This window comes from Tenrec ecaudatus, chromosome 1 (genome assembly GCF_050624435.1).
Source record: "Tenrec ecaudatus isolate mTenEca1 chromosome 1, mTenEca1.hap1, whole genome shotgun sequence".
NCBI classification, from domain to species: Eukaryota; Metazoa; Chordata; class Mammalia; order Afrosoricida; family Tenrecidae; genus Tenrec; species Tenrec ecaudatus.
The window spans coordinates 96023483-96049311 of record NC_134530.1 but is presented as its reverse complement, the minus strand read 5'-3'; the positions used below and the strand labels follow the sequence as shown (position 1 = coordinate 96049311).

General features: G+C 45.2%; 1 protein-coding gene, 1 non-coding gene and 1 pseudogene across 2 annotated transcripts in view; 1 reads left to right on the top strand and 2 right to left on the bottom strand.

Annotated features, from left to right (window-relative positions):
* The window catches only part of WLS (Wnt ligand secretion mediator), a 128223-nt gene that overhangs the window by 68705 nt on the left and 33689 nt on the right, over positions 1 to 25829 (top strand). Inside the window, exon 3 of the mRNA XM_075557285.1 lies at positions 17466 to 17590. Coding sequence (XP_075413400.1) covers positions 17466 to 17590 — 125 coding nt within the window. The remainder of the gene's footprint in view (positions 1 to 17465; positions 17591 to 25829) is intronic.
* LOC142436213 (small ribosomal subunit protein eS8 pseudogene) lies at positions 8064 to 8689 on the bottom strand (annotated as a pseudogene).
* On the bottom strand, positions 21563 to 21669 carry LOC142438193 (U6 spliceosomal RNA). The gene has a single exon (XR_012782619.1). It is a non-coding gene; the product is annotated as a U6 spliceosomal RNA (small nuclear RNA).

Genomic DNA, 25829 nt, shown 5'->3' with positions numbered 1-25829 from the left:
AACAGATTTCAGAACAAAGAAAATGATTCAGGATAAGGCTGGGCATTACATAATGATAAAGGAATATTTGCTTATCTCTTTAAATGTTTTTTCTTATCTTGTGTTGCTCTAACAGAAATATCACAAGTGGATAGCTTCAAAAAACAGATATTTCCCACAAGTTTGGAGGATAGATGTCTTCATTAAGGGTGCTGCCTCTAGGCCAGCCATTCTCAACCTGTGGGTTATGACCCCTTGGGGGAGGGGGGAAGCGCCCCTTTCACAGGGGTCGCCTAAGACCATCAGAAAACACATTTCCGAGCTGTCTCCAGATATGCCCACATCCAAGTACCCCGTTACCCATGCTACACCATGCTTCAAGACAAAATTTCATTTATTTGTCATTAGAAATAAATAGTTCACAATCTATAATTACATATTGTTTTTGTGATTAATCACTATGCTTTAATTACATTCAATTTGCAACAATGAAAATGCATCCTAAATATCAGATATTTATCTGATGATTCGTAACAGTAGCAAAATCACAGTTATGAAGTAGCAACGGAAATGATGTTCTGGTTGGGGGTCACCATGACATGAGCACCTGTGTGAAAGGGTTGCAGCATTAAAGGTTGAGCACCACTGCGCTGGGGGAGGCTCTTTCTCTGTTCACTGTAGAGGAAGTTTTTCTCTCTTTTGAGCTTCTACTCCTGGGTGGTCTTCTGTACCTTGGGTTGGCATCTCTCTTCTAAGGACTCTGCTTCTGGCTTGCTTCCTTAATGTCTTTTATATCTCAAAAGAGATTGATTCAAGATAAACCGTACATTAATTATTTCTCATTAATAAAGCAAAGCTAGTCCCCTCCCAAAAGGGATTATAAAACAGCCATAGAGGTTAGGATGAACAATGCACATTTGGGGGCATACAATTAAATTTGTAATAAGGGATCAGTTATCCAAAAGACATGGCCATTTTGAATTTGTATGTACCTAACAATAGAGCATTAAAATATGCAAGGTAAAAGCCACTAGAACTTCAAGGATAAATAAACAAAGGCATTATTGTAGTTGGAGATTTCAACACATCTCAATCAATAATTAATTAAGCCATAAGAATATAGTTGAACTGAGCAATACATCAATCAACTCTATCTAATTCACATTTATAAAATATTTCATCCAACAACAAACAAGGAAAATTTACCAAGACAAACTACTTCTTGGACCATAAAATACACCTTAAAGGCAAATTAAACGAAAGGAAAAAGAAAAAAAAAGCATCCTATCAGACCATTATGGAACTGAGCTAGAACTCCATAGCAGAAAGATAAACTGGGAAAAGCCCCACCGAGCAGTGAACAATTAGAATTTTAAATTAAAAAAGAGCATCATTTTCATCAACACCAATGAAATAAAATGTTTTGTTAAACATAAATTTAACAAAACATGTAAATGTCTATATTTTTTAAAAACTACAAAACTTTGAAGTAAATAAAAATTCTAAATAAATGGAGCTCTATTCCATGCTCAGAGATGAGCAAAAGCAGTTGCCCTCAAGTTGATTCGGCCCCAGGATGACCCAATGGGTGTAAAGAGTAGAACTGTTTTTCACAGAGGTTTTAATGGGTTCCTTTCTTTCAAGGCAACCTCAGGTAGCGTGAAACCTGCAGCCTTTTGTTTACCAACCGAGTATGTTAGCCATATACACTGTTTAGGTGTTCCATGTATGCATAGGAAGCCGTCGGGTTATTGATTGATCTGTGCATGCAATGCTATTAGACTTAGAAAACCAGAAGGGAGAAACATGCTCAGCAGATCTGAACCTGAAAGAACTCAAAAGCTTCAAGCCTCAACTTGCAATATTGAATGATTCTACAGGCATCGAATGGTGCAGGAATCATCAAGAGATGATGGAAAGGATGCAGAGTCACTCTAGCACTGTACCAATAAGATATTCCACCATTTTCCGGAGGTAACATATGAGCAGGAACCAATGGTGCTGAAGGAAGAAGTTCAAACTGTACTGAATGCATTAGCAAAAAACAAAGCCCCTGAAATTGATGGGACACCTGTTGAAATGTTCCAACAAGCTGGCGAACTGCTGGAAGTCCTCAACCCTCTGTGCTAGGAAATTTGGAAGGCAGAGACTTGACCAAATGACCGGAAGAGATCCATGTCTGTGCCCACTCCAAAGAAAGGTCCCAACAGAATGCTCAAACATTGAACAGTGTCATTGATGGCTCCAGCTAGGAAAATGTTATTGACCTTCACCAAGCAATGGTTGCAACACTACATTGACAGGGAGCTGCCAGAGGATCAGGTCAAATTCAGAAGAGGACAGGGAACAAGGGCTTTCATGGCTGATGTCAGATGGGTCCTCATTCAAAACAGAATACCAGAAAGATGTTTACTTGTGTTTCATTGACTGTTCAAAGGCCTTCGACTGTGTAACTACACTTGGATGACCTTGAGAAGAATGGGAATTTCCGAACACTTCATTGTGCTCATGAGGAACTTGTATGTGGATGAAGAGGCAGCTGTGGGAATAGAACAGAACAAGGGCACCCTGCATGGTTTAAAACCAGGAAAGGTGTACCTTAGGGTTGTGTCCTCTCCCCATACATGTTCAATTTGTATGCTGAGCAAACCATCAGAGAAAATGGATTATATAAAGAAGAATGTGGCATCAGGATTAGAGGGAGGTTTATTAACAACTGGTGATATGCAGATGATACAACTTTGCTTGCTGAAAGTGAGGAGGATTTGAAGCACCTGCTGATGAAGATTAAAGATTTTAGCCTATACTATGGATTACAACTCAATTAAGGAAGACTAACATTCTCACAACTGGACCAACAGGTCACATCATGATAAATGGAGAAAACTTTGACATTGTCATGGATTTTATCTTACTTGGATCCACAATCAATGCTCATGGAGAAAGAAGTCAAGATACTAAAACATATATTACACTTGGTACGTCTGCTGCACAAGACCTCTTCAGAGTATTGAAGAGCAAGGATGTTGCTTTTTTGTTGTTTCTATGTCTGATCCCACTGATGCAGCCACACGGTCAATCCATCTCATTGAGGGCCTTCCTCTCTGTCAGGAAAGAGCAGTCCCTGGAAAAGGATATTTTGACGGGAACCGGGGGAGGACAGCAAGAAAGAGGAAGGTCCTCAATGTGATGAAACAGTTGTGAGAATGGTGCAAAACTGTGTAGTGTTTCCTTCCATTGTGCATATGGGCCAGAGCCGACTCAATGACACCAAACAGCAGCAACAACAGCATGCTACTCAATGTCAATCAAAGTCCCACGTGGTTTCATGAATGCCGACAAACTGACTCTACAGATCATGCGGCAAATGCCTAGGGTAACCAAGACAAGGCTGAATAACAATGTTGGAAGACGAACAACCTTACCGCAAGGCTTACTATAGAGCGCTACTGATCAAGATCATGTGATACTGGCAAAGGAAGCACCAATCGGTGTAATGGAATGGAAAGCCCAGAAATAGATCCCTGCAAGTGAAATCGATTCAGAGTTTTGACAAAGTAGCAAAGGACATTCTATAGAGAAAGGCTAGTCTTTTCAACAAGCGGTGACTGACTGTAGATGAACAACTGGGCATCTACATACAGAAAATAAATGAATCTAGACATAGACATTCGTTTTTTCACAAGAAATGTTTATCTTTTTTTCTCCCCAAAACCATTTTATTGGGAGCTAGTACAGATATAAAAGTTAACTCAAGGGGGGAATGGCAGAAAAAAATTAACTCAAAATGATCATAGACCTACATGTAAGATACAAAATTATTTAACTTAAGAAAGATAAATAGAAGCAAATCTAGGAGACATTGGGTTTGGCAGTGATTTTTAGATGCAAACCCAAAGCATAGTCCATAAGAGAACAATAAAGTAGTTGGACTTTATCAAAATTAGAAATGGCTTCTCTGTAAAATACAAAACAAAACAAACAAAGCACATTAAGAGAATGTGAAAACAAGGCACTAGCTGGGAGAAAATATTTGCAAACCATCTAATAAATAACTTGTGTCCAAGATAAATAGAGAATACTCTAAATTTAGAAATAAGAAAATAAAGAAAAAAACATTTTTTTAAAGGGCAAAAGATCCCTACAGCAACTTCAATGAAGAAGAGCACTTGGCAAATCAGCACATGAAGAGATGCTTAGCACCACACTGCACTGTGGTTGGATGTCCGGAGTCCTGGAGTTGGTCCTCACTCACAGCAACCAGATGCACGACAGAAGGATACACTGCCGGGCCCTGTGCCATCTTCAAAGTTGTTCCTCTGTCTGTGCCCATCGGTGCAGCCACTGTGTCAGTCCATTTCTTTCGCCGCCCCTCTACTTTACCAAGCATGCTGTCCTTCTCCAGTTACGGTCTTTCCTGAAAAGGTGTCCAAAGCACGAGAGATGAAGCCTCACCCTCCTTGACACTAAGGAGCACTCTAGTCATCCTTCTTTCAAGACCCATTTGTTTGCCTTTTAGTCACACATGGTAGTGTCAAAATTCTTCTCCAGTCTTCCTTATTCAATGTCCAACTATCACATGCAAATGAAGTGGTTGAAAACACCAGGGATTGGGTCAGGCTCACTTTAGTCCTTAAAATAACATCCTTACTTTTCAGTAGATAAACTATAGTGTACTCACTTAAGACAAAAAAGAGAAATGAATAAATCAAGCTATCGAAAGACATGGAGACCTCTTAAAGGCATTTTGCTAGGTGAAAGCAGACTTCAATTATAGGACATCTTAGAAAAGGCAGGATCACAGCAACACCAAAAAGATGGTTGCCAGGGATCCAGGTGGGGATAATTGGGAAGGGCTAAGTAGAGAAGCCAAACTCACTGCCGGCAAGTCGATGAGGGTTCGACTCCCCCTGCATTTCTGAGGTGGTCACTTTTACAGGAGTAGAAAGCCCCATCTTTCTTCCCAATTAAGTGAAGCACAGAGTATTTTAAGGTCAATGTAGTGCCACTGGGGATCAGGCATTGGTCTCCTAACATCTAGGTCAGTAGTTCAAATCCACTAATTGCTTCTCAGGAGAAAAATGAGGCTGTATGGAGCTGCTATAAGTCAGAGTCAACTTGATGGCAGAGGGTTTGTTGGTTGTTTGTTTTGGGTGACAGTAGTGGTGGTGAAACTATTCTGCATGTTACATATTGGTAAATAAAGGATATTATGCATTTGTCAAAATCCATACAGTAGTGCACCACAAAACATGAATCCTAATGTAGACTGGGGACTTTAGTTAACAATACTATATCAATATTGGCCCCTCCCCACAGAAGAATTTCTTTCAAAGGACGGCATTGAATCTGCAGCTCCGAGAGAGGGACATATCTGATCAGAGCACACGGGACCAGATGAAGGGGGAGGAGGAGAGAGTGCAGCACATCCCGGCCCACCAGGCTTTGAGGATGATGTTCCCAATTAGAGCAGCCAGTCCACAGAGAGGCCCATATGGCCAGCCCCACTATGAGACATGATGCCCCTCGCTGACCCACAGCCCGACGGGGGACAACACTGGAGACACAGTGTGGGAATTGCACCTGATCTGATCCCGCCACACCGAGGAAAAACACGGGGTGGTGGTGGTGGTGGTGGTGGTGGTGAAATAGAACAGCAAGGGAATGGAGTGGGCGAGGTCCCCAGGGAATGCTGAAGGTGGACTTTGAGGCCAGGGCGTGGTGCCCCAACAGACTGGACTGGAAATACTCCTAAAGGCCATCGAGCAATCCTTGAACTAGCTGCAAGATTTTCTTGTGTTTTTTTTGGTCATGGGTATGTTGCTGCTCTTGTTGTTTTGTTGTATATTGTTGCTTTGTTTTGCTGTCTTGTTTGTGTGCATGTTATTATCTCTGCAGGTCTGTCTAAATAAGACAGGCTGGATGAACAATCTGGAGGAGAAAACAGCAGGACTAACAGTTCCTGGGGGGACATGGGAGAGGGGGATGTGGGGGAAAAGGTAGTGGTTTTAACAAACCCAGGGACAAGGGAACAGCAAGTGATCCAAATCAGTGGTGAGGAGGGTGTGGAAGGCTTGGTAGGGCATGATCAAGGATAATGTAACCAAGAGGAATTGCTGAAACCATGGTGGGGACTGGGCATGATAGTGGGACAGGAGAAAAGTCAAGGGAAATAGAGGAAAGAGCTTGGAGGCAAAGGGCATTTATAGAGGTCTAGATAAAGACATGTACAGATGCAAATAGATTTATATATGGGATGGGGAAATAGATCTGTGTGCATATATTTATAGGTTTAGTATTAAGGTAGCAGAAGGATGTTGGGCCTCCACTCAAGTACTCCCTCAACGCAAGAATACTTTATTCTATTAAATTGGCATTTTATGATGTACACCTTCCTAACACAACTGCTAAAGACAAAGCAGATGAATAAGCAAATGTGGTGAAGAAAGCTGATGGTGCCCAGCTATCAAAAGATTTAGCATCTGGGGTCTTAAAGGTAAACAAGCAGCCATCTAGCTCAGAAGCAACAAAGCCCACATGGAAGAACACACCAGCCTGTGTGATCCCGAGGTGCCGAAGGGATCAGTTTTATCAGGCATCAAAGAACAAAAAATCATATCATTGTATGTTCATCTCCATGATAGATTGCTGAGGACAAATGAGTGCATAAGCAAATGTGGCGAAGAAAACTGATGGTGCCCGGCTATCAAAAGGTATAGCGTTTGGGGTCTTAAAGGCTTGAAGGTCAACAAGCAGCCATCTAGCTCAGAAGCAACAAAGCCCACGTGGAAGAAGCACACCAGCCTGTGCGATCACGATGTGTTGAAGGAATCAGGTATCAGGCATCATCAGAACAAAAAAATCTTATCATAGTGAATCAGGCGGGGAGCGCAGAGTGGAGACCCAAAGCCCATTTATAGGCCACTGTATATCCACTTAAAGAAGGGTCTCGGGGAGGAGACAAGCCAGTCAGGGTGTGATGTAGCAACAATGAAAAATACAACTTTGCTCTAGTTCCTAAATGCTTCCTCTCTCCCCCACCCCCAAATCATTATCCCAATTCTACCTTGTAAGTCTGGGTAGACCAGAGGATGTACACTGGTACAGACAGGAGCATGGAAAGACAAGGAATCTATACCAGATGATCCCTTCAGGACCAGTGGTATGAGTGGCGATACTGGGAGGGTAGGTTGGAAAGGGGGAACTGATTACAAGCATCTGCATGTGACCTCCTCCATGAGGGACAGACATCAGAAAAGTGGGTGAAGGGAGACATGTGACAGGTCAAGATATGACAAAATAATTTATAAATTATCAAGGGTTCATGAGGGATGGGTGAGCAGGGAGGGAGGGGAAAAATGAGGACCTGATGCCAGGGGCTTAAGTGGAGAGCAAATGTTTTGAGAATGAAGAGGACAATGAATGTACAAAGGTGCTTTACACAATTGATGTATGGGTGGATTGTGATAAGAGTTGTATGAGCCCCTAATAAAACGATTAAAAAAATATTGGCCCATGCGTTGTAACAAATACACCATGGAATGCAAGATGTTACTAATAGGAGAAACTGAGCAGGGGGAAGAAAGGTAGATGGGAACGCTCTATACTTTCTGTAAAATTTTTCTGTAAACCTAAAACTTCTGCAAACAATAGAACTCATTAAGAAAAATGTGGATTGGATTGTCCATATAGCATCAGTGGATGCAGGAAGACTTTGGTTATCCATCTTGACAGTAGTGTTGATTGTCAGAGGTTCTTCCTTCCTAGTAGACCTCCTTTTCAACTTGACCCAAGTCATTCTCAACCCAAACAGAGCTGTAAAGTTTCTCTTCTCTGGAATCTCTTTCCAGAAGTCTCTTATTTCCAGGCACAATGCAGATATCAATGTCTCCACCCTTTGACTGAGTTCTGTAAACACTGTAAGCAGTAGACCTGGGCTCAGTCGTAGCTAGTCTATGATTAATAGCACGTTTCAGAGTCTCTTCTGATACCCACGCTGAGCTTTTCTTTCCTTCCTGTCTCTCTCTCTCTTTTTTTTTTTTTTAGAAGCAACACCTTTAATACCTGTACTAGGACGGGAAGATTTATTTCCCTTTTCGAGCTTCGATTTTCCTCAGGTAAAACTCCAGTTCCTTCCCCTCTAGCACGTAGCCGTCTGCTCGGCCACACTGTCCTGGCCGTGAAGCAATACAGGCGAGCAGCTTGCCCTGCTGAACGGCTCCTCCAGAAGACTACTGATGTTTGCGTTCTTTTTCCGTTCATCATATTTCTTCTGAATTTTCTTTGACCGCTTCTTATTTAATATCTCTTCCTCTTCAGGAGTCAGCTCAGCCCCCTTTTTCCAGCCCAGAGGCAGTGCGTAGTGGAACTCATACCACTGTCGGTACGATGTGCTGTCAATGAGCACGATACATTTCTTCACCAGCGTCTTGGTCCGGACCAGCTCATTGTTGGATGCGTTGTAGACAACATCAATGATTCTTGTTTTGCAGGTACAACACTAGGAGCCCCAGGAGAAGTTCCCCACGTCCAGCCTCAGGGCTCTGTACTTCTTGTTGCCTCCTCTCACACGAACCATGTGGATGCGTTGGGGGCCGATCTTAGTGTTGGCAGCCGGGCGTCCCAGCTCATACTTCCGCTTCTTGTGGCAGGGCTTTCTCTTGCCCCCGGTCTTGCGGCGCTTGTGCCAGTTGTCCCAAGAGATGCCCATCGCTCGGCGCTGGCTGGAAAGAGCCTTTCCTGTCTTTTTAATGACCCTTCCCTTTCTACATGAGTGATATTCTTGATATCATCCCACAGTTCAGTTGTGTCCAGTGCAACAAATCTGATCTGGAGATGTTCACACAGGTTGACTCAAGGTAGACTCAAGGTTGAGTGGTATGGACACAAGGTTCTTGTGGACTTGTTTATTTTTTCTTCAGCTTTATCCCGAACTTACAGAGTGGCAATTGATGCCCTGTTCCTCAGCCAGCCCCTGACCTAATTTTAGCTGTTGCTCATGAGCTTCTGCCTCCATTCTTCCCACAGATGTAGCCTACACTCTATCTGGAGAAGCCCATGTGTATAGTCATCCTTTTTGTTGTTGAAACAGGTAGTTGTGATGAAGTCTTTGGTCTTGCAAAACTCTGTCTTGCCTGCTTTATTTTGAATCACCAAATCCATATTTTCCAATGTCTGTTCCTTCCTCTTTGTTTCCAACTTTTGCATTTCAATGAGCACTAATTACTTCTGCTCCTCGATTGTATGTTTGAGCAATTTCAGGTGGAAGATAAAGGCAGAATTCTTCAATGTCTTGTTCACTAGCTTTGGTGATTGGTGCATACATTTAAATAGTAGTTGTATTTATTGGAGTTCCTTGAATATGAATAGCTATAATCCAATCACAGACTGTGGTGTACTTTAAAATAGATCTTGAATTGTCCTTTTTGATGACAAATGAAATACCAGTCTTCTTGCTTGTTTAATTACCAGTCTAGTAGACCAAGTGATTTTCTCATTAGAAATGCCTAATTTCTAATTTCAGCTCACGAATGCCTAGACTGTGGATTTGTTTGAATGCATTCCAATTCATCTTTTACATCTTTCCCAATTTTCCTAGATCCATAGGTCATGCATTCTCAGTTCCAATTATTCATTGAGTTTAACCACTGTTTCTTCTCCTTTTGAATCATACTCCATCAGTAAATTAGAAGGTCCCAAAGACTTGACTCCATCCAAGTCATTATGGCTGACTCGAACTTGCTAAGGCAGCTCTTCCTCAGTCCCATTTTGGCTGCCTTTCGACCTGAGGGGCTCATCCTCTGGCCTCCTCTCCAACAATGTTCTGTCTTTTCTCAGGAGGCTTCCAGTGTCTAACTAGGTGTGGGTTCTCTCCAGAAAGTTTTCTGTGGCTCATTCCTCAGAAGTGGGCACACCTGTTCCTTCTTTGTGCGTGGAAGCTCTGCTGAAACCTGTTCACTTTGGGTGATCTTCTGGAATTTCAAATACTAGGGTCACGGCTTCCAGCACCCCAGCCTCACATAAGCCACCACAGTACAACAAACTGACAGACAAGCGGTGGTGGGAAATTGATAGGTTAAGTTTAAAACTCGGAGAGGAAATTTGGACTTGAGATGGTGCCTGATACCCCGGGATCAGATAACATGCCTAGAGACCAGTGCGTTAGGTTAGCAGAGAAACAAGCTGTACTAGATCCTCTCAAAAGAGACATTTGGTGGTCTGGTGGTAAAAGTCTCACCTTCCATGCCAGAAACCTATCAGGCTGGCACTCTCCTGAAAATCAGCCCGTGGAAACACTATAAAGTTCAGACTGACAACAGGGCATTGGGTCGATGCAGGATTGAGCAGTGTTCTCTTCATATTGCATGAGGTCACCACCCCACGGGGAATGGACCGGGTTTCCTTGGTCCTGCGTGGGGTCACTGCACTCAAGGGCACTCACAAGGACAGAAGCTGGGGAACAGTGATGACTATGCTATTGTAGCTGCCGTGCATCTCGGCGTAGAATGGTGCTCCGTGGGGATTTCACGGAGGACACTTCTGAGAAGCAGGGTGGCAGGCTTTCTTCTCGGGATTCTCGGAGTGGACTCAAACCACCGTCTCGTGGTTAGCAGCAGCCGAGCGCTTTGTGCCTTCCGGGAACTCCCCAATGGATAGCATTTTTCCTGTCTTCCGTAGTGCTTTTGATTAATTTATCTACCATCCCCCCCTGGAAAAAAAAGTAATGTTCCCAATTATTGTTCCCCAGGTAGAGACTTTAAGCAACAATAGCCTTCAATAAAATAGGGACAAACTAAAAAACAAAGACCACCAACAATAACCAAAATAACCCAAATTCACCAGCATTCCAATTCATATCAACCATTTAGGACAGGTTAGAACCGCTCCTGTGGGTTCCCGAGACTGTACCTCTTTTTTTCCTTTCTTTCTATTTTTTGGGGGGAGGGGAGACTGTACCTCTTTGTAGGAGTCGAAGGCCTCATGGTTCTCCCTTGTGACTGGCAGCCTAAGTCATCGCCTACTGCACCCCAAGGGCTCCTTACCTGGTTGTTTCCCACCGAGAAGAAGTCACTGAGCAGAGGCTCAGAGCCATGAAGGGGGACCTCCCAGAGCTAGCATGCTGCCTGGACAGCTGGCTTCAGCCAGTAGGTACCACTCCGAGCGCAGCGCCCATTCTAGAGATGTGCGGAGGACATATCGTGGAAAGTGTTTCTCCACGATTCATATGCTGGGGGCGATGGCGAGAGAGCCGCCAAGGAATGTGAACTGAACTGTTAGGCGGGTTTGGACTCATTCATGTCCCACGCCCTTGGGACAGCTTATGAAACGGCCATGGCCAGAGTTATAATGAACTGAGCCCAGTTTGGGAAGACCTACCCATGGATGTGAAGCCCTCGGGAGACTGTAGGTAGTCCTGAACTACAAAACAAAAGGTGGGCTGTTTAACCCTACCGCTGCCGAGAAAGCCGCCGCCGTCCGCTTCTTTAAAGATGTACCACCTTGTAGCCCCCTGGAGCACCGCGCCTCAGCCCTCTAGCATCGCGATGAGTTGCTATGGATTGCAGAGCAGTGGGGTTGCTTTTGTTTGGGTTTGGGTTTGGGTTTAACCCACTGAAGACAGGGACAAGATTGGCCCTGTTATTTCTTTCATTGAATGAGGCAAGACCCTACGAGGCTGGTCCAAGGGCTTTGAATTGGGAAGGAACTTCGGCATAAATACCGCCCAGATGATACGTATGCGCAGGCTGGGCTCTTCTGAGGTTACGCAGACAAACCCCCGTGACTGGCACCTCCCTGTTGCACTGTGGTGACGCACAGGAGCATTTTTTGGGAAACCTTTTTCACCCCTGCCGCAGCCCCCAGGGCAATGGACCGGGAAAGTCAGCATTTCTCAGTGAACCTAAAAAGTTTCTGACAACCATGACATGATTCTTTATTTGTTCTTAATGTAACTTGTCCTCTCCCCCTTGCCCGCGTCCCCCCCTTCTCCCCCAGTTTTCTTTCCAGCTTGACTATAACCTATCAGCGCAGGGAATGGGGAGAAAGGGAACTCGAATTTTGAGTGCTTGCTGGGTGCCAAACACGTGGGCCTGTCAGCAGCCTTAGGAAACAGTTTCCGCCGTTTCCATCTTGCAGAGGTGGAAGCAGACTTAGTCAAGGTCGCCCAGGCAAGGAAAACCCAGGTAAACGTCACACCCAGTTCTGTCTGGCACTCCCTCCCCCCTTCTCTCAAGTGCTTTCCACCACCCTGGCTGACAACATTTCAAGCAGAGAGGGGGGTAAAGTGAGAAGCATTCTGGCAATGTCCCCTGTGCTGCTGTCCTTCATCACTTCCCTCTGGGGGCATGCTAAAGGCAAGCAGCTGCCTGCAGCTCCCTGCTGGTGCGTATCCTCGCCCACCCTGTATTGTCCTCCTGCCTCCTGCTGGCTTCTGCACAGGACTCTCCACTGGCCTGTGGGGAGACTCACTGGCACGTGCTCTTATGGAAGAGAAGGTGGGATAGTTGTAAAGGAGAGTAGAGTGTGGACTTGAATACTGTCCAAGGAATGTTGGTCATTGGTTCCCAAATGGAAAGACACCCTGAAGACGAGTCTGCTCCCCAGGACCCTGAAGCATAGGTTTCCTCTTGGCAGGGCGTTGCCCCTGTAACCTGATGGAGATTGTACATGTAACCCACCACAGTGCCTTTGCACACCTCCTTTCCCGGTATTTTGAACGCATTTGCCACCCAACGGAAAGAGGTCCCCAAGGCGATCTGAGACGTGTGAAGCTTGGTCTTGGTCCGGTATTGGTGTGGAAAACCATGCATTTCAAGTGCATGAACACCTACAACTCGATCGTGGGAACAGGTTTACCCACTGGCCTCCTTTTATAGGAAGCGTTTTTTCGAAGTGCCAGATGCATCTCACCTTCCTGCCATTCTCCCAGGGAGCTCAGTTTGGATTCTTCACCTTCATTGTCTCTCGGGGGAGTATTGCCCATGCAGTGTCCCGGAGTCATGGAAGCGGCCCTATTTCCGAGTCCATCAGAGGCAGGAGAGAACATGGGCTAGGCGGCCTGCTTCACACATTGCTCCTCTGGCCAGGGCTTCGCGGTTTTTTTTTTTTTCCCCCTCCAGATTTGGAGAGGACTTCCTAGTGGGGAGCTCCAAGATCCTGAACCCTGGTCGTTATTGTGAATTAAAGGCTTGTGTAAGTGCCTTCTGGAGCCCTGGTGGAAGAGTGGGTTAGGTGCTAGGTTGCTAACTGCACGCTCTGCAGATCAAAGCCGCCAGGCTTTCCTTAGGAGAAGGCCCAGACTTTCTGTTCTTGTAGAGAGTGACCGTATTGGAAACCCACAGGGACAGTTCTGCTCTGCCCTCCAGGGTCTCTGTGAGTCGGAATCTACTCCACGGCTGTGAGGTGTTTCACTTTCAGAATAGATCGCTAACAATGATAGCTAACACTCTGTGCTTGCTTCACGGAACTAAGCATTCCTCCTACACTAACCGACTGCCCCAAATCCTTGGAGACAACTCCCTTTCCCTCAGGTAAGGACCTCGAGTTTTCTGGTGGGGATGTTCCGAGGTTTAATGAGGACTAAGAGAAGGTCCCTTGAAAAAGCCATTCTCTCGTTGGCTTCTGTGTATGTGTGCTGTCCATCCTCAAGGATGGCAAAAGGTGGTAAGACTGTAGACCTTGCAGCTTTGGAAGCCTGGGGCTGTGTGTGGGGAGGTGAGACTTCCTGAGCCTTGACTTTGTTGTTGTGGTTGTTAGGTACATCGAGTTAGCTCCGGCTCCTAGCCACCCGTGGACAACAGAGCAAAACACTGCTGGGCCCTGCGCTAGCCTCACCGTCAGTGCTGCATCTGAGCACGTCGTTGCAGCCATTATGTCCGTCCACCTCCTGGTGTTCTTCCTTTTTCATGATCCCCTCCCAAGCATGATGCCCTTCCCCAGACGCTGTCCCTCCGAGTGACACGTTCAAAATCCACCATCCCCACTTCCAAGGAGGACTCTGGCTATGCGTATCCCAGGACAGACCTGTTTACCTTTAGGCAGTCGGTGGTCCGTTCAATATCCTTCTCCAACACCACAGTTCAAAGGCACCAATTCCTCAGGAGACTCTTGTACCTCACAGGTCAATGATAACAGATCCTTCAGGATAACAGGTCATGTGAGAAATACGTTGCTACTATGTATGGCTTAGGCAGAACATACTGCCCATTGACTGGTTCATCATAGACAGCTTGGAGAGAGCTTGCTTGATTGTGAAGCAGCTAGAAAGGAGGGGTGGGCAGCACCCAGGATTCCGTGGCGCCTCCTTGCACATGATGCAGAGAGAGCCTGGTGTTTTTGACTTCACCTCTGCAGAGATGATTTTTGTTTGTTTTCTTCTTGTTTTCAGTGACTTGTTATTGCGTGCTGTCCAGGAAGTTCCAATTCCAATCGCCCTACAGGACAGACGAAGTGCTCCCTAGAGCTCCTCGGCGGCAATAGGCACGAGAGCAGATCCCCGCATCTTGTCTCCCAAAGATTTAGTGGTGGGCTCAGATGGCCACCCTTTCAGCTAGCAGACATGTGCTTAACGGTTGAACCACAGGGAGCTCCTTTCATAGTGAATTATATACAGGCATTTAAAGTGGGGAGAAATCTCATAAAAATCTGAATTTGTGGCTTTTCCTCAAAGGGTGGGGTGGGGAATCTGGTAACACTGACCTGTAACACTCATGAAAGCTGAGGCAAATGCAGGTGCTTCCTGAGATAGGGATTGTCTTCAGCCTATCCATGATCGCTCGGGTACTTGGGTGCAGAATCAAGACCGGAATTCCACGGCATGGCTCTCCTGCCTATTTTCCAAACGGATGCTATGTTGTTTTTAGCAATCACGCTAACCCCTCAGAGCTGAGATGAGAGCTTGTATGAGTCATTCTTGGAACCACCCAGAAACACTGCATCTGTTTCTCCCAGAGAAGCCGGGAAGGGCGTTTGGTCAGAGCGGAGGGCCTCCTCACTGCCGTACGCGCCATTCATCTGGTGCTTCCCCTGCATTCCAATGCTTTTCTCCCAACAGCTGTGCTGAGGAGCCGTGGGACTCTGGGGTGAACCCGGTGGAGGCCTCAGTTTCAGCTCTGCCATTTGTTAGCCATGGATAAGTTGGCTTCAGAAAAGTTCATAGAAAAATCAGATGAAAACATCATAGAAACTTTCCAAGAACGTCTTGAAGTCTCCTCGTATCGGTGGACATTTTGTATAGCCTCTGTCTGGTTAGGAATGGCAGGGGCTGCTCCTCACAGGGAGGGCGCGGAGACGCAAGTGGGCACCAGCAAAGGGAAGGCTGCTGGTCTCTGTATCCATTTCCGTGGTCCCATTTTGTCACTTGCTTGAGGGGCTTCTGGGTGTTCACAGATTAGTCCGTTTCTCTTAGACAAGCTATAGCTTTGAAAGATGAACCCCGGAAAAGCAGAGGAGCTGCTTTTGAAAAAGCAACAGTTTCCCCTCATCTCATCATCAAGAAAATGATTTTTACCAGCCACTTCATAGCTGAGCATCTTGGTTTACTCCTAAATCACAAGAAACCATCGGTGCCTGCTTCACAGAGTGATTGGGAAAATTCAGTCAGGTCGTTTCAGCGAAAGCACCGGAGTCAGAGGGGTTTAATACAGAAGGGTGTGAATGTTTTTGCTTTCATCAGTATATTCCAAAACAGTTGTACCTTTGAGGCTCTTCAATGGGTGAGATTTCCTGTTAAGCTGGGATCAAGCAAGACACCCTATCAGGCTTCATCTCCTCGGAACCAGGGCTGTTCCGTGTGTGGGGGGGGGTGGGGTGGATGGGGGGGGGTTGTCTCCTGAACAAGAGTACCAATTTGTCAAAATATTTAAAAGTGGTAAACCACACCAGCCAACTGTTTTGTTAAATGTGTTCTTTCCTCTGATCTTGACATATGTACCTCCATCGTGACCTGCAAAGTCAAGTTTGAATTTATGATCGCTGGATTCCTCGGCATTCTCAGGCAAAACGTGAATGAGCAGGAAGGCCAGGCTCCCAGGCCCCACTTCGCCCCACCCCTGGCTTCACAGCAGACAGAGAGGGCCCCGGCATGCTTGTCTGCCTGTGGGCGCATAGGCTCAGGCTCAGTTAACATGATCAGGTACCTCCTGCCCACTTGGCAAATGCGATCTTGTCACCTACTTACCCTCATGTCATTGGTATCATTCTAGAGATGGATATTGCTTTGTTGTTGTTGCTGGGTGCCCTCTGGCTGGTTCTGACCCATAATGACCCTATGTACAATAGAACTGCCTGGGCCTGGGCCATCCTCAAAATCACTGGCTTTCATTGAGTCTGTTCTTGCAGCCACAGTGTCCATGTATCTCCTTAAGAGTCTTCATCTTCTTTGCTGCTTTCCAGACCAGATGAGCGAAGTACGGTGTCTGGATGTTGTCATTTACTCAAGGCTTTGAACTAGAGCCTGCCACTGAACCAAGTCTCATCACCCCAGCAGGAGCTGGCTCTCCAGTCATATCGCGCCTCCCTTCCCCCATTAAGATCCCTCTGTTCTTGAACTTACTTAGCATAGTATAAAATGTGCAAAATGGAAAGATGCACTTATTGTTAACCTAATCTCCTTAATGAGCTCTGTGGTGAGTCAAACACATTTTGTGATATTTACTGATAGGAAAATCTGTGTGAACACTCATTTATATGAAGATATCCTTATTATATTCCTATCTGTAGAAGGAGGAGCCTTAGTGGCGTAGCGGGTTACACGTGGGGCTGCTAACTGCAAGGTCAACAGTTTGCACCCCCAGGTGGTCACTGGGAGAAAGGTGAGGCTTTTTACTCCTGTCAAGATGTACAGCCTCAGAAACACCCAGGGACACGCCTCTGATGTCCTGGAGGCGTGCTGTGAGTCAGAGCAACTTGATCGCAGCGAGTTTGGTGTTTTGAGTGTGTGTGACGGTATCCTTTGGGAAAGATCATTTAGCTTTTACTTTAGTTTTCTCCAAAAAATGAAAAAGGGGGTTGAAATATTGAGAGAAGTAGTAGATTCTACATCAGAGAGGTCACTTTAAGAAGGATGTGTCGAAACCAGAGCATATCGGGAGCATGGAAAAGGCACTTAACGCATGTCCCTGAGGGGGTGTGATGGGCCCTGGTCTCCTTCAGCAGAGGAGCGCAGACACAGGCAGTCAGGGTAAGGTTTCCAGTAACCAAGAGACTTTTTATGGAAGAAGGAGCTCATCTTCCAAGCGACCGAGCGTGGTGGCAGCTGCCTTGAAGCGAGGAGATCTCTGTCTCTGAGGGGTTCTAGCTCTTCGACTGCTGGCAGGATGGTTTGGTGTGGGGAGCGATGGCCTCAAGCTTAGAACTTCAACTTCCATTGATCTGTCAGTCTTCAAGTTTTATTGTGGGGTGAAGTTTGATAAGAACCGGTCTGTCTCTTCTTCTTGTATGAATCTCTGGACTATTTCCAAAGCATCTTCCTCCATTTTCTCTGACAGGAGAAAATGCCGAAGTTTCCATGGACGTCTCCCTGGCTTACCGTGATGACATGCTTGCCGAGTGGACGGAAATCGCCCATGAAAGGGTGCCTCGGAAACTCAAGTGCATGTTCACATCCCCCAAGGTAAGGATCCCTGATATGAAGGTGAAGGGAGTTTCTAGTTGGTCCCCAGGTACGTAGAAAGATTAGTTTTTACTACTCACAGACAGGACCTTTATATCTTGGGTTGTGCCATCCGCAAAGGTTAGTCATTGTCTTCTGTCACAGTTGAAGAGAAAAGACTATCACAGATCCACGCTCCCACACACCACCCTCCGAATCCCAGTTTGACCATTTGACTGCAATATCTCCATAAAGCAACGCGTGGGGCTTTGCTGAAAGTGTTTAAAGACCTGTGCTAGATTGTTCCTTGGTGCGAAGATCTGTTCACATTGGTTTAATACTTGTGTCTGCTTCTGTTTTAAGCAAGGCATTCCTTGACTTGGCGATGCATCCTCCAGGTTATTCAGCCCTCTGTGTCTTTCTGTCTCTTCTCCTGTGTAGGACCCTACTCCAATGTGACCTTGGTTAACTGATAACATCTCCAACGATCCTATTTCTAAACAAGACCAGGTCACAGGTACTGCGGTTAGGAGTTTGCTAGGGACTCAAGGTGTCCTCTAAAAATATGTGTTGAAATTCTAGTGTCTATTGTTGTGATTGCTATTGTTACGTGCCATCAGATTGATACACTGTCCAGTCGTGCTGTACTATGTTCACTGCTATGTCCAAGCCTGATGTAACCATGTGTCAGTGCGTATCGTATTTCCCTGACTTTACCAAGCGTGATAACCTCCCTCCGCACTGCTTTCTCTTTACGTACAGGGGATGAAGGGTTGCCATCCTCATTTCTAAGAAGTGTTCTGAATTTGTTCTTTCTTCAGGCAGCCTATGATACATAGACGATATTTCACTCCCATTGTGATTCAAAGATATTGATTCGTCTTTGGTATCCCTGCTTGTGCAGAATTTGAATGCACTGCTTTGGGCCAAGCGCACCTTAATCCTCAAAGAGACATAACTGGCTTTCAAAGGTCTTTTGCAGCAAACGTGCCCAGTGCAATCCATTCTCAGTCTCTTGATCACTCATCACTAGGTCTGACTGTGGATGCAAGTAGCATGAAGTCCTTGACAACTTCAACCCTTCCATCTTTCAGCCCTTCCATATTTTCTCCATTTGTCCTAATACTGCTGATTGGCCCAATGGTGATGGTTTTTGTTGTCTTTATCTTAAAATGTTATCTGTAGGGAGGGCTCTGGTTTTAGAGCTTCCTCGGTAAGGGTCTTCACTTCTCTTTGCTTTTATTTTAGCTCGGAAAGTTGTGTCATCTTCAGATGGGTCTTCCTCCAATCTGGACACTACACTCTTCCTAAACCGATCCAGTTTTGCAGATATTTGCTCAGCAGACAGATCAAAAAAGAAGCAGACAGAGAGATAGCCTTCAGTCAAGGAAACATGGGTGAACATCTTCCAGCAGGTAGTCTCTGCTGTCAGCCGAGAACCAACTGTCATCAGCAGGAGATCATCTTCAGCTTGGGTTTCTGGCAATTTACTTCGAATGCGCTGCTGTAGCCATTGCACAAGGATCTTCAGCAAGACTTTGTCTGCATGTGATATTCATGATACTGTTGGGTAATCTCTGCCTTCTGTTGGATCTCTTTTCTTTGCAGCAGCATGGGTGCAGATCTCTTAAGGTCAGTTGGCCTTGCTCTTTCCCAATATCTTTGATTCAGCCTGGTCTCGCTTGAACATATGCTACTTTGTCAGGTGGTTGAAAGGTGACTAATTTCTTTCATCTTATTTTCATGCTTCCTGTACCAGTCAATATTTTGCCTGTAGGATCCTTCACTGCTGTAACACAAGCCTTGTTTTTCGTCTTCGGTTCTTTCAGCTTGAGAAACACTGAGTGCACATCCCTTTGGGTTTTCAAACTCCAAGTCTTTGCATACTTCAGTACAGCTATTTGCCTTCTCCCGCTGCCTTTTAAAATGTTCCGCTCAGTTCTCTTGCTTCATCATTTCTTTCACTTGTTTTTTTTCTTGGTTTAAAAAAAATCATTTTATTAGGGGCTCATACAACTCTTATCACAATCCATACATACATCCATTGTGTAAAGCACGTTTGTACATTCGCTGCCCTCATCATTCTCAAAACATTGCTCTCCACGTAAGCCCCTGGCATCAGCTCCTTATTTCCCCTCCCTCCCCACTACCCCCTCCCTCAGGAACCCTTGATAATTTATAAATGATTATTTTGTCATATCTTGCCCTGTCCGATTCTCCCTTCACCCACTTTTCCGTTGTCCGTCCCCCAGGGAGGAGGTTATATTAAATCCTTGTACTTGGTTCCCCCCTTTCCACTCCACCCTTCCTCAACCCTCCCAGTATCACCACTCTCAGCACTGGTCCTGAAGGGATCATCCATCCTGGATGCCCTGTGTTTCCATTTCCCATCTGTACCAGTGTACATCCTCTGGACTAGCCAGATTTGTAAGGTAGACTTGGGATCATGATAGTGGGGGTGGGGGTGGGGTGGGAAGCATTTAGGAACTAGAGGAAAGTTGTATGTTTTATCATTGCTACATCACACCCTGACTGGCTCGTCTCTTCTCTTCCATTTGTTTTAGCTGCTTTACATTCCAGAATAAGTTTAGAGTCCCCTTTGACAACAATTTTGGTCTTTTCTGTATTTTAATGACTTTTTTATTTCTACATATGATTTCCTTGGTGTCATTCCACAACTCATCTGGTCTTTTGTCACTAGTGATTAATGTGTCTTATCTATTTAATGTTCAATGTATCACTAATATTCAATGTATCATCTAGCTATGACCATATGTGATATCTATTCACTAGTGTTCAATGTGCCAATATGTCATCTCTCGATGGTCTCTAAATTAAGGTGGAACATACTCAAGGTTGTACATTGACTCTTGAGGGCTTCTTTTACTTTTCTTTAGCTTGAACTTGAATTTCTTATGAACATTAGATGGTCTCTTTCACAGTCAGCCCCTGGCCTTATTCTGCATGTTGACATTAAGCTTCTTTATCACTTTCCCCTTTTCTGAGGAAAACAAGATATTTCCAATTAATAGGTCATGGGTCTTGAAAACTCCTGTCATGTAATCTCCCACCTTATTTCTATCACTACGGCCATAGTTTCCAACCATTTCCCCTTCCTAATTTGTGAATTCCATATTTTAATTGTCAGTAACTATCAGTACAACTTGATTGCATTTTTTGACCAATTTCAGACTGTAGAGGCTAGTAAAATTCTATGATTTCTTCATCTTTGGTATCAGTGCTTGATTGGTCCAGACGTTTGAAGAACAGTTGTATTGATTGGCCTTCCTCGGAGACGCGTGGGTATTCTCCTGTCACTGACAGTATTACACTACAGGACAGATTTTGAAGTGATCTCTTTGACCGTGAACGCAGTCCCATTCCTCTTCTGTTAGTCCTCCATGGTACACTAGCTTCTACTGTCTGATTCAAAATGGCCAGTGCAGTCCATTTCTGCCCCTACGATATCAATCTTCATATATTCTATTTCATATTTTAAGGACTTCCACTTTTTCCAGATTCATATTTCTGCGTTCCATGCTTAGATTATTAATGAATACTTGCCGCTGCTTCTTCCCAATTTCCAGCTGTACTTCACCAGCAAATGGAGGTCCCAGAAGCTTGACTCCATCGACATCGTTTAGTTTGATTCTACTTTAAGGAGGCAGTGGGGAAAAACTGACTTCTCAACTCTGTGGAGAATCCCATTTGGAAATAGAATTTTCTTTGTTATGTTAATAAGGCAGTATCAGTGTGGAATAGGTCTTAAACCTAATCATTGCTAATTAAAAGGAGCAGAATAGCTACACAGACAAGCAACCCCAAATGGGAAGGCTTGATGCCAAATGAAGAACACCGGGAGCTGGGAAGTGCTGGGCGACAGGAGACGAGACAAGCATATTCCCGAGTGGCCACCAAGAACCATCCTCTAGAGCTGCTGCCCAAAATTCCCACTGAGCTTCATAACCTCTGATAAAATTAATTTCTTTTTTTTTTAATATGGAACGCTTCATGAATTTGCGTGTCATCTTTGCGCAGGGGCCATGCTAATCTTCTCTGTATCGTTCCAATTTTAGTATCCGTGCTGCGGAAGCAAGCACCAAAATTAATTTCTTGTCCTTAGGCCACTCCCTGGGGATATTTCTGTTATAGCAGCACTGGGAGTCTAAGACTTCAAAATAGTTTATGGTGGAATTTGCTCTATAATTCCAAGTCGCACCCCAGGCCTACGGAATAAAAACTTCAGGGGATGTAGGACCCAAGAATCTATGTTTTAGTTAGGCAGGCTGTCTGTTTTTTAAGCTCAGCAAAGTTTGAGAACGACTGCCCTAGTCTCTGTGCTGAATGCCAAGTATGCGGCTCTCCCCCAAAGAAACCAACAGAATGTTTGGGGCAGGCCCTTGTGGACACTCTGTCGGTTGAAAATGAATATAGAGAAACTGAAGATACAGGAGAGAGAAATAGTTGAACATTTTTAGGTCTTTCTATGAAATGAGCAATAATTAAAATCGTACCCGCTGTTCCTGCAGTTGATTGCATCTTTCAGGATGAAGACTGGTTGGGCTTCTCATCTAATGGTGTTTGGAATATGGAATTTCATCCTCAGAAAAGGGGAAAGTCATTTCTCACCTAATGTACCCACTTAGAGGGGGCACCAGGAAGCAGAGAATGAGGAGGAAGGGGCACTTGCCTGTAACTGCTTCTTAATGACGTTGCTTAATTATCTTCAGGATGTGTTGAGCCCTTTCATGAAAGATATTAAATCTTGAAAGTTGTGAAGAAAACGAATCATCAAATCTGTGCTTTTTGATTGCAGTGAAATCTAGTCTTGAGTCTGAAGATTAAATGAGAAATTGCTTTAAAGCTTTTTAGTCCCTGGTGGATTGTGAAGTTAAAAAAAAACCACAAAAAACCAGTCAAGTTGCCACCTGCTGTAATTTGTCCTAATTAGCCAGGCTCTTGCTTGAGTTGGAGGAGGGCTGAGAAGGATGGGAGAGATGAAGGCAAGGGAGATTAAGGTACCTGCCTTCCTAAATGCCCTACATACTGGCAGAAGCAAAACCGCGGTGCAGGAAGCAAAGTCCCTAACAAGATACAGTGAATTTGTTTCTGAGACAGGTAGGTCTAACCAGGACCCTAAAATCCAATGTGTGCCAATAGGTGTGTTGAACTTGGGCCAGAAGTCCTGGTGACACAATGGTTCCAGGCTGGGAAGTCAAAGGATCCACACCCAACTGTGGCTCCACAGGAGGAAAGACCTGGCTCTCTGCTTCCATGAAGATTACAACTTGAGAAACCCTGAGGGGGTGGTGGAGTTTTGTCACCTGGGGCTGCGACAAGTCAGAATCCAATCGACATCATATGACCACCGTGGTACCTTCTCTGCAGACACCGGGAAGGGAAGGACATCCAGAGACCCATGACGGACGAAATAGACGGGATTCTTGAGCTTCTGCTTTATTTGGGAGGAAAAGGCAGCTCAATGAGCTGGGGAACCTTCCCAAGATGATAGGGAACCAGCAAGGGGCAGGACCAGCAGTAGCTTCGCAGTCTCATGGCTTGGGGTTCAGCGTTCTCTTCGTGCGGCACCGCACCACACTTCGGCCCTATCGGAGGCAAAATCATGCTTTTACGTCTCCTGCGCTGGAAGGGCTTCCATCCCAAATCTGGAGGCAGCAAGGCAGTGCAGCTGGGCTTGGAAGAGGTCTCTGGGTGGCAAATACAGTTTGTAGTCACATAATACTCCGGAGATTGGTGGTTCAAACCTTCCTAGCTATGTCATGGTGGGGGTCCCTAAAAATCGGATTCCCTAAAGCCCTATAGAGCAGTGCTGCTCTACTTGAGTTCATGCGGTCACTATGCTTGGAATTGACTTGTTTGGACATGACCAAGTTGGTTTCTCGCTTTGAAGCTCAAAGGTTTATGCCCTCATGCTAATTCTGCAATGACCTCTTTGGAACCTTAGGCAAGACATACAGAAGGCGTTAGGCACAAGGCGTTAGTTTTTCTGCCCTCCTCAAATTAGCAATGTCTATTAATACAAGTACCTACCTTGACCATATTAGAAACCTCCTCCTGTTACCGCAAAGGGTGACCAGCTGCCGCAGTGCAGATTAGAGCTTCCGATGTATTTTCAGTAGTTCCTGTAGTGCCCTAATACTGGTTCTAACTGGCAAGCCGTAGGAGAGAAAGGGGTGGAAGGGAGGAAAAAAAACTATATCAAAAAAGAAGAATTAGACAACCTGATGCTTGAAGCATCAATGGGTTAAGTATCGAACAATGCAGACGCATCAAAAGAAGATGGAAGGAATACACAGAGTCTCTGTACCAGAACTAACTGATGACGCTCAGCCATTTCAAGAGGTATCACATGATCCAAAAACGATAGCACTGAGGAAGACATCCATGCTACACTGAAGGCATTGTGGGAGAAACGAGGCTCCAGGAATTTGTGAAATACCAATTGAGATGTTTCGACAAACGGAGGCAGTACCAGAAGCATTCACTCCTCCGTGCCAGGCCTTTCGGAAGCCGGCTAACTGGAAGATGCTCACCTGGAAGAGATCCCTATTGGTGCCTGTCCCAAAGCGAGGTGGCTGAACAGAATCTGTGAGGATAAAGCAATATCTTAATATGCAAAGAACATTTTGATGACGGCCACCCAAAACAGGTTACAGCAGTACATCAACAGAGAACTACCCCAAACGTAGGTTGAATTTAGAAGACGTATGCCATGTGAGGTAACATGTTGACTGCAGGTGGTCCTTGTCTGAACACAGAGAACACCAGAAGATGTTCACTGTGTTTTGGGGACTGTGCCAAGGCATCTGCCTCTGCAGTAAGCAACCCTGGACAGCATTGCCAAGGATCCTGGATTCAAGAAGACTCCATTGTGCTCACGTGAAACCTGGACACAGATCAAGACTGTTGTTCTGGTAGAAGAAGAGGAGGTTTTAAAGAACAGGTTTTAAAATAAGGAAAAGTATAGGTCCTAATTATGGCTTTTACCATAATTACTCAATCTGTGTGCTGAGCCAATCACCTGAGAAGTTGTACTATATGAAAAAGAACATCATAACAGGATGAGAGGAAGGCTCGTTAACAACCATCAATAGGTAGATGACGCAACTTTGTTTGCTGGAAGCAGAGGACTCGAAGCATTCACATTATCTAAAGATCAAAAACTACAGCCTTCTATGTGGTTTGCAATGCAGTGTAAACAAAACTAGCATCCTCAAAGCTGGACCAACAGAGAGCATCAGGATAAACAGAGAACAGAGTGCCATTGTTAGGGATTTCACCTTCCTTGAGTCTACAGTCAGTACGCATGGAAGCAGAGTTCAAAAGAATCAAAGGATGTATTGCGCTGGCCACACCTGGTACACAGATCGATTTAAAGTGTTACAGAGCAAAGCTGTCCCAAGTTATGGTATGATCATTCCCCTCATATGCGTGTGGATGCTGAGCAGCGAGTGAAGGAAGGGCATTTGAATTGTGGTGTTGCTGACGAGGATCGCAGTACCGTCGACTGCCAGAAGAAGAAGCAGAGCTGCTTGGAGGAAGTGCAGCAAGAGTGTTTCCTGGAAGCAAGGTTGATGGGACTTGGTCCTAATGTGCTTTGGACAGGTTCTCAGCAGAGCCCAGTCCCTTCCACGGGACGCCATACTTGGTAAAGTAGACATGGTTGGCAAAAAAGAGGAAGACTCTCGAGGAGATGGGATCACACAGCGGGTTCAAACATAGCGATTGTGGGGACAGTGCAAGACCAGGCAGCGTTTCACTCCACGTACATCGGGCCACCATGATTGGGACGGATTCTACGGCACCTGACATCAGCAACAACAGCTGTAGTTTGGAAAAGAAGCAGAATTCTTTCTTCCGAAAAATATTGCTAAACTGTTAGGCTAAATTTTTCTCAGCTGGAAGTGTCTGGGAAGAGCCCCTCAGACGTTGGAAGATTAAAAAAAATGATCCTGACACAGTTGTGAAAACTAATTGGCCATTCCCAAACACCTTGAGGGAATGAGACACTGGGGACTTGGGACTGAGAAGAGCAGCCTGGAAGAACATCAAGGTCGATCGGTGTATCATCCACGAAGACAGTGTTCTACGCCCTACTGTGGCGAGTGGCCACTGGGGTCTGACAAGCTTGTGAGTAGGCACTTAAGATAAAATTACTAGTCTTTCCCCATCTGGAGTCAAGACTGAACGAAACGAAAAGTTCAAGGAAAATGATTAGTCCAAAGAGCTCGTGAACTAT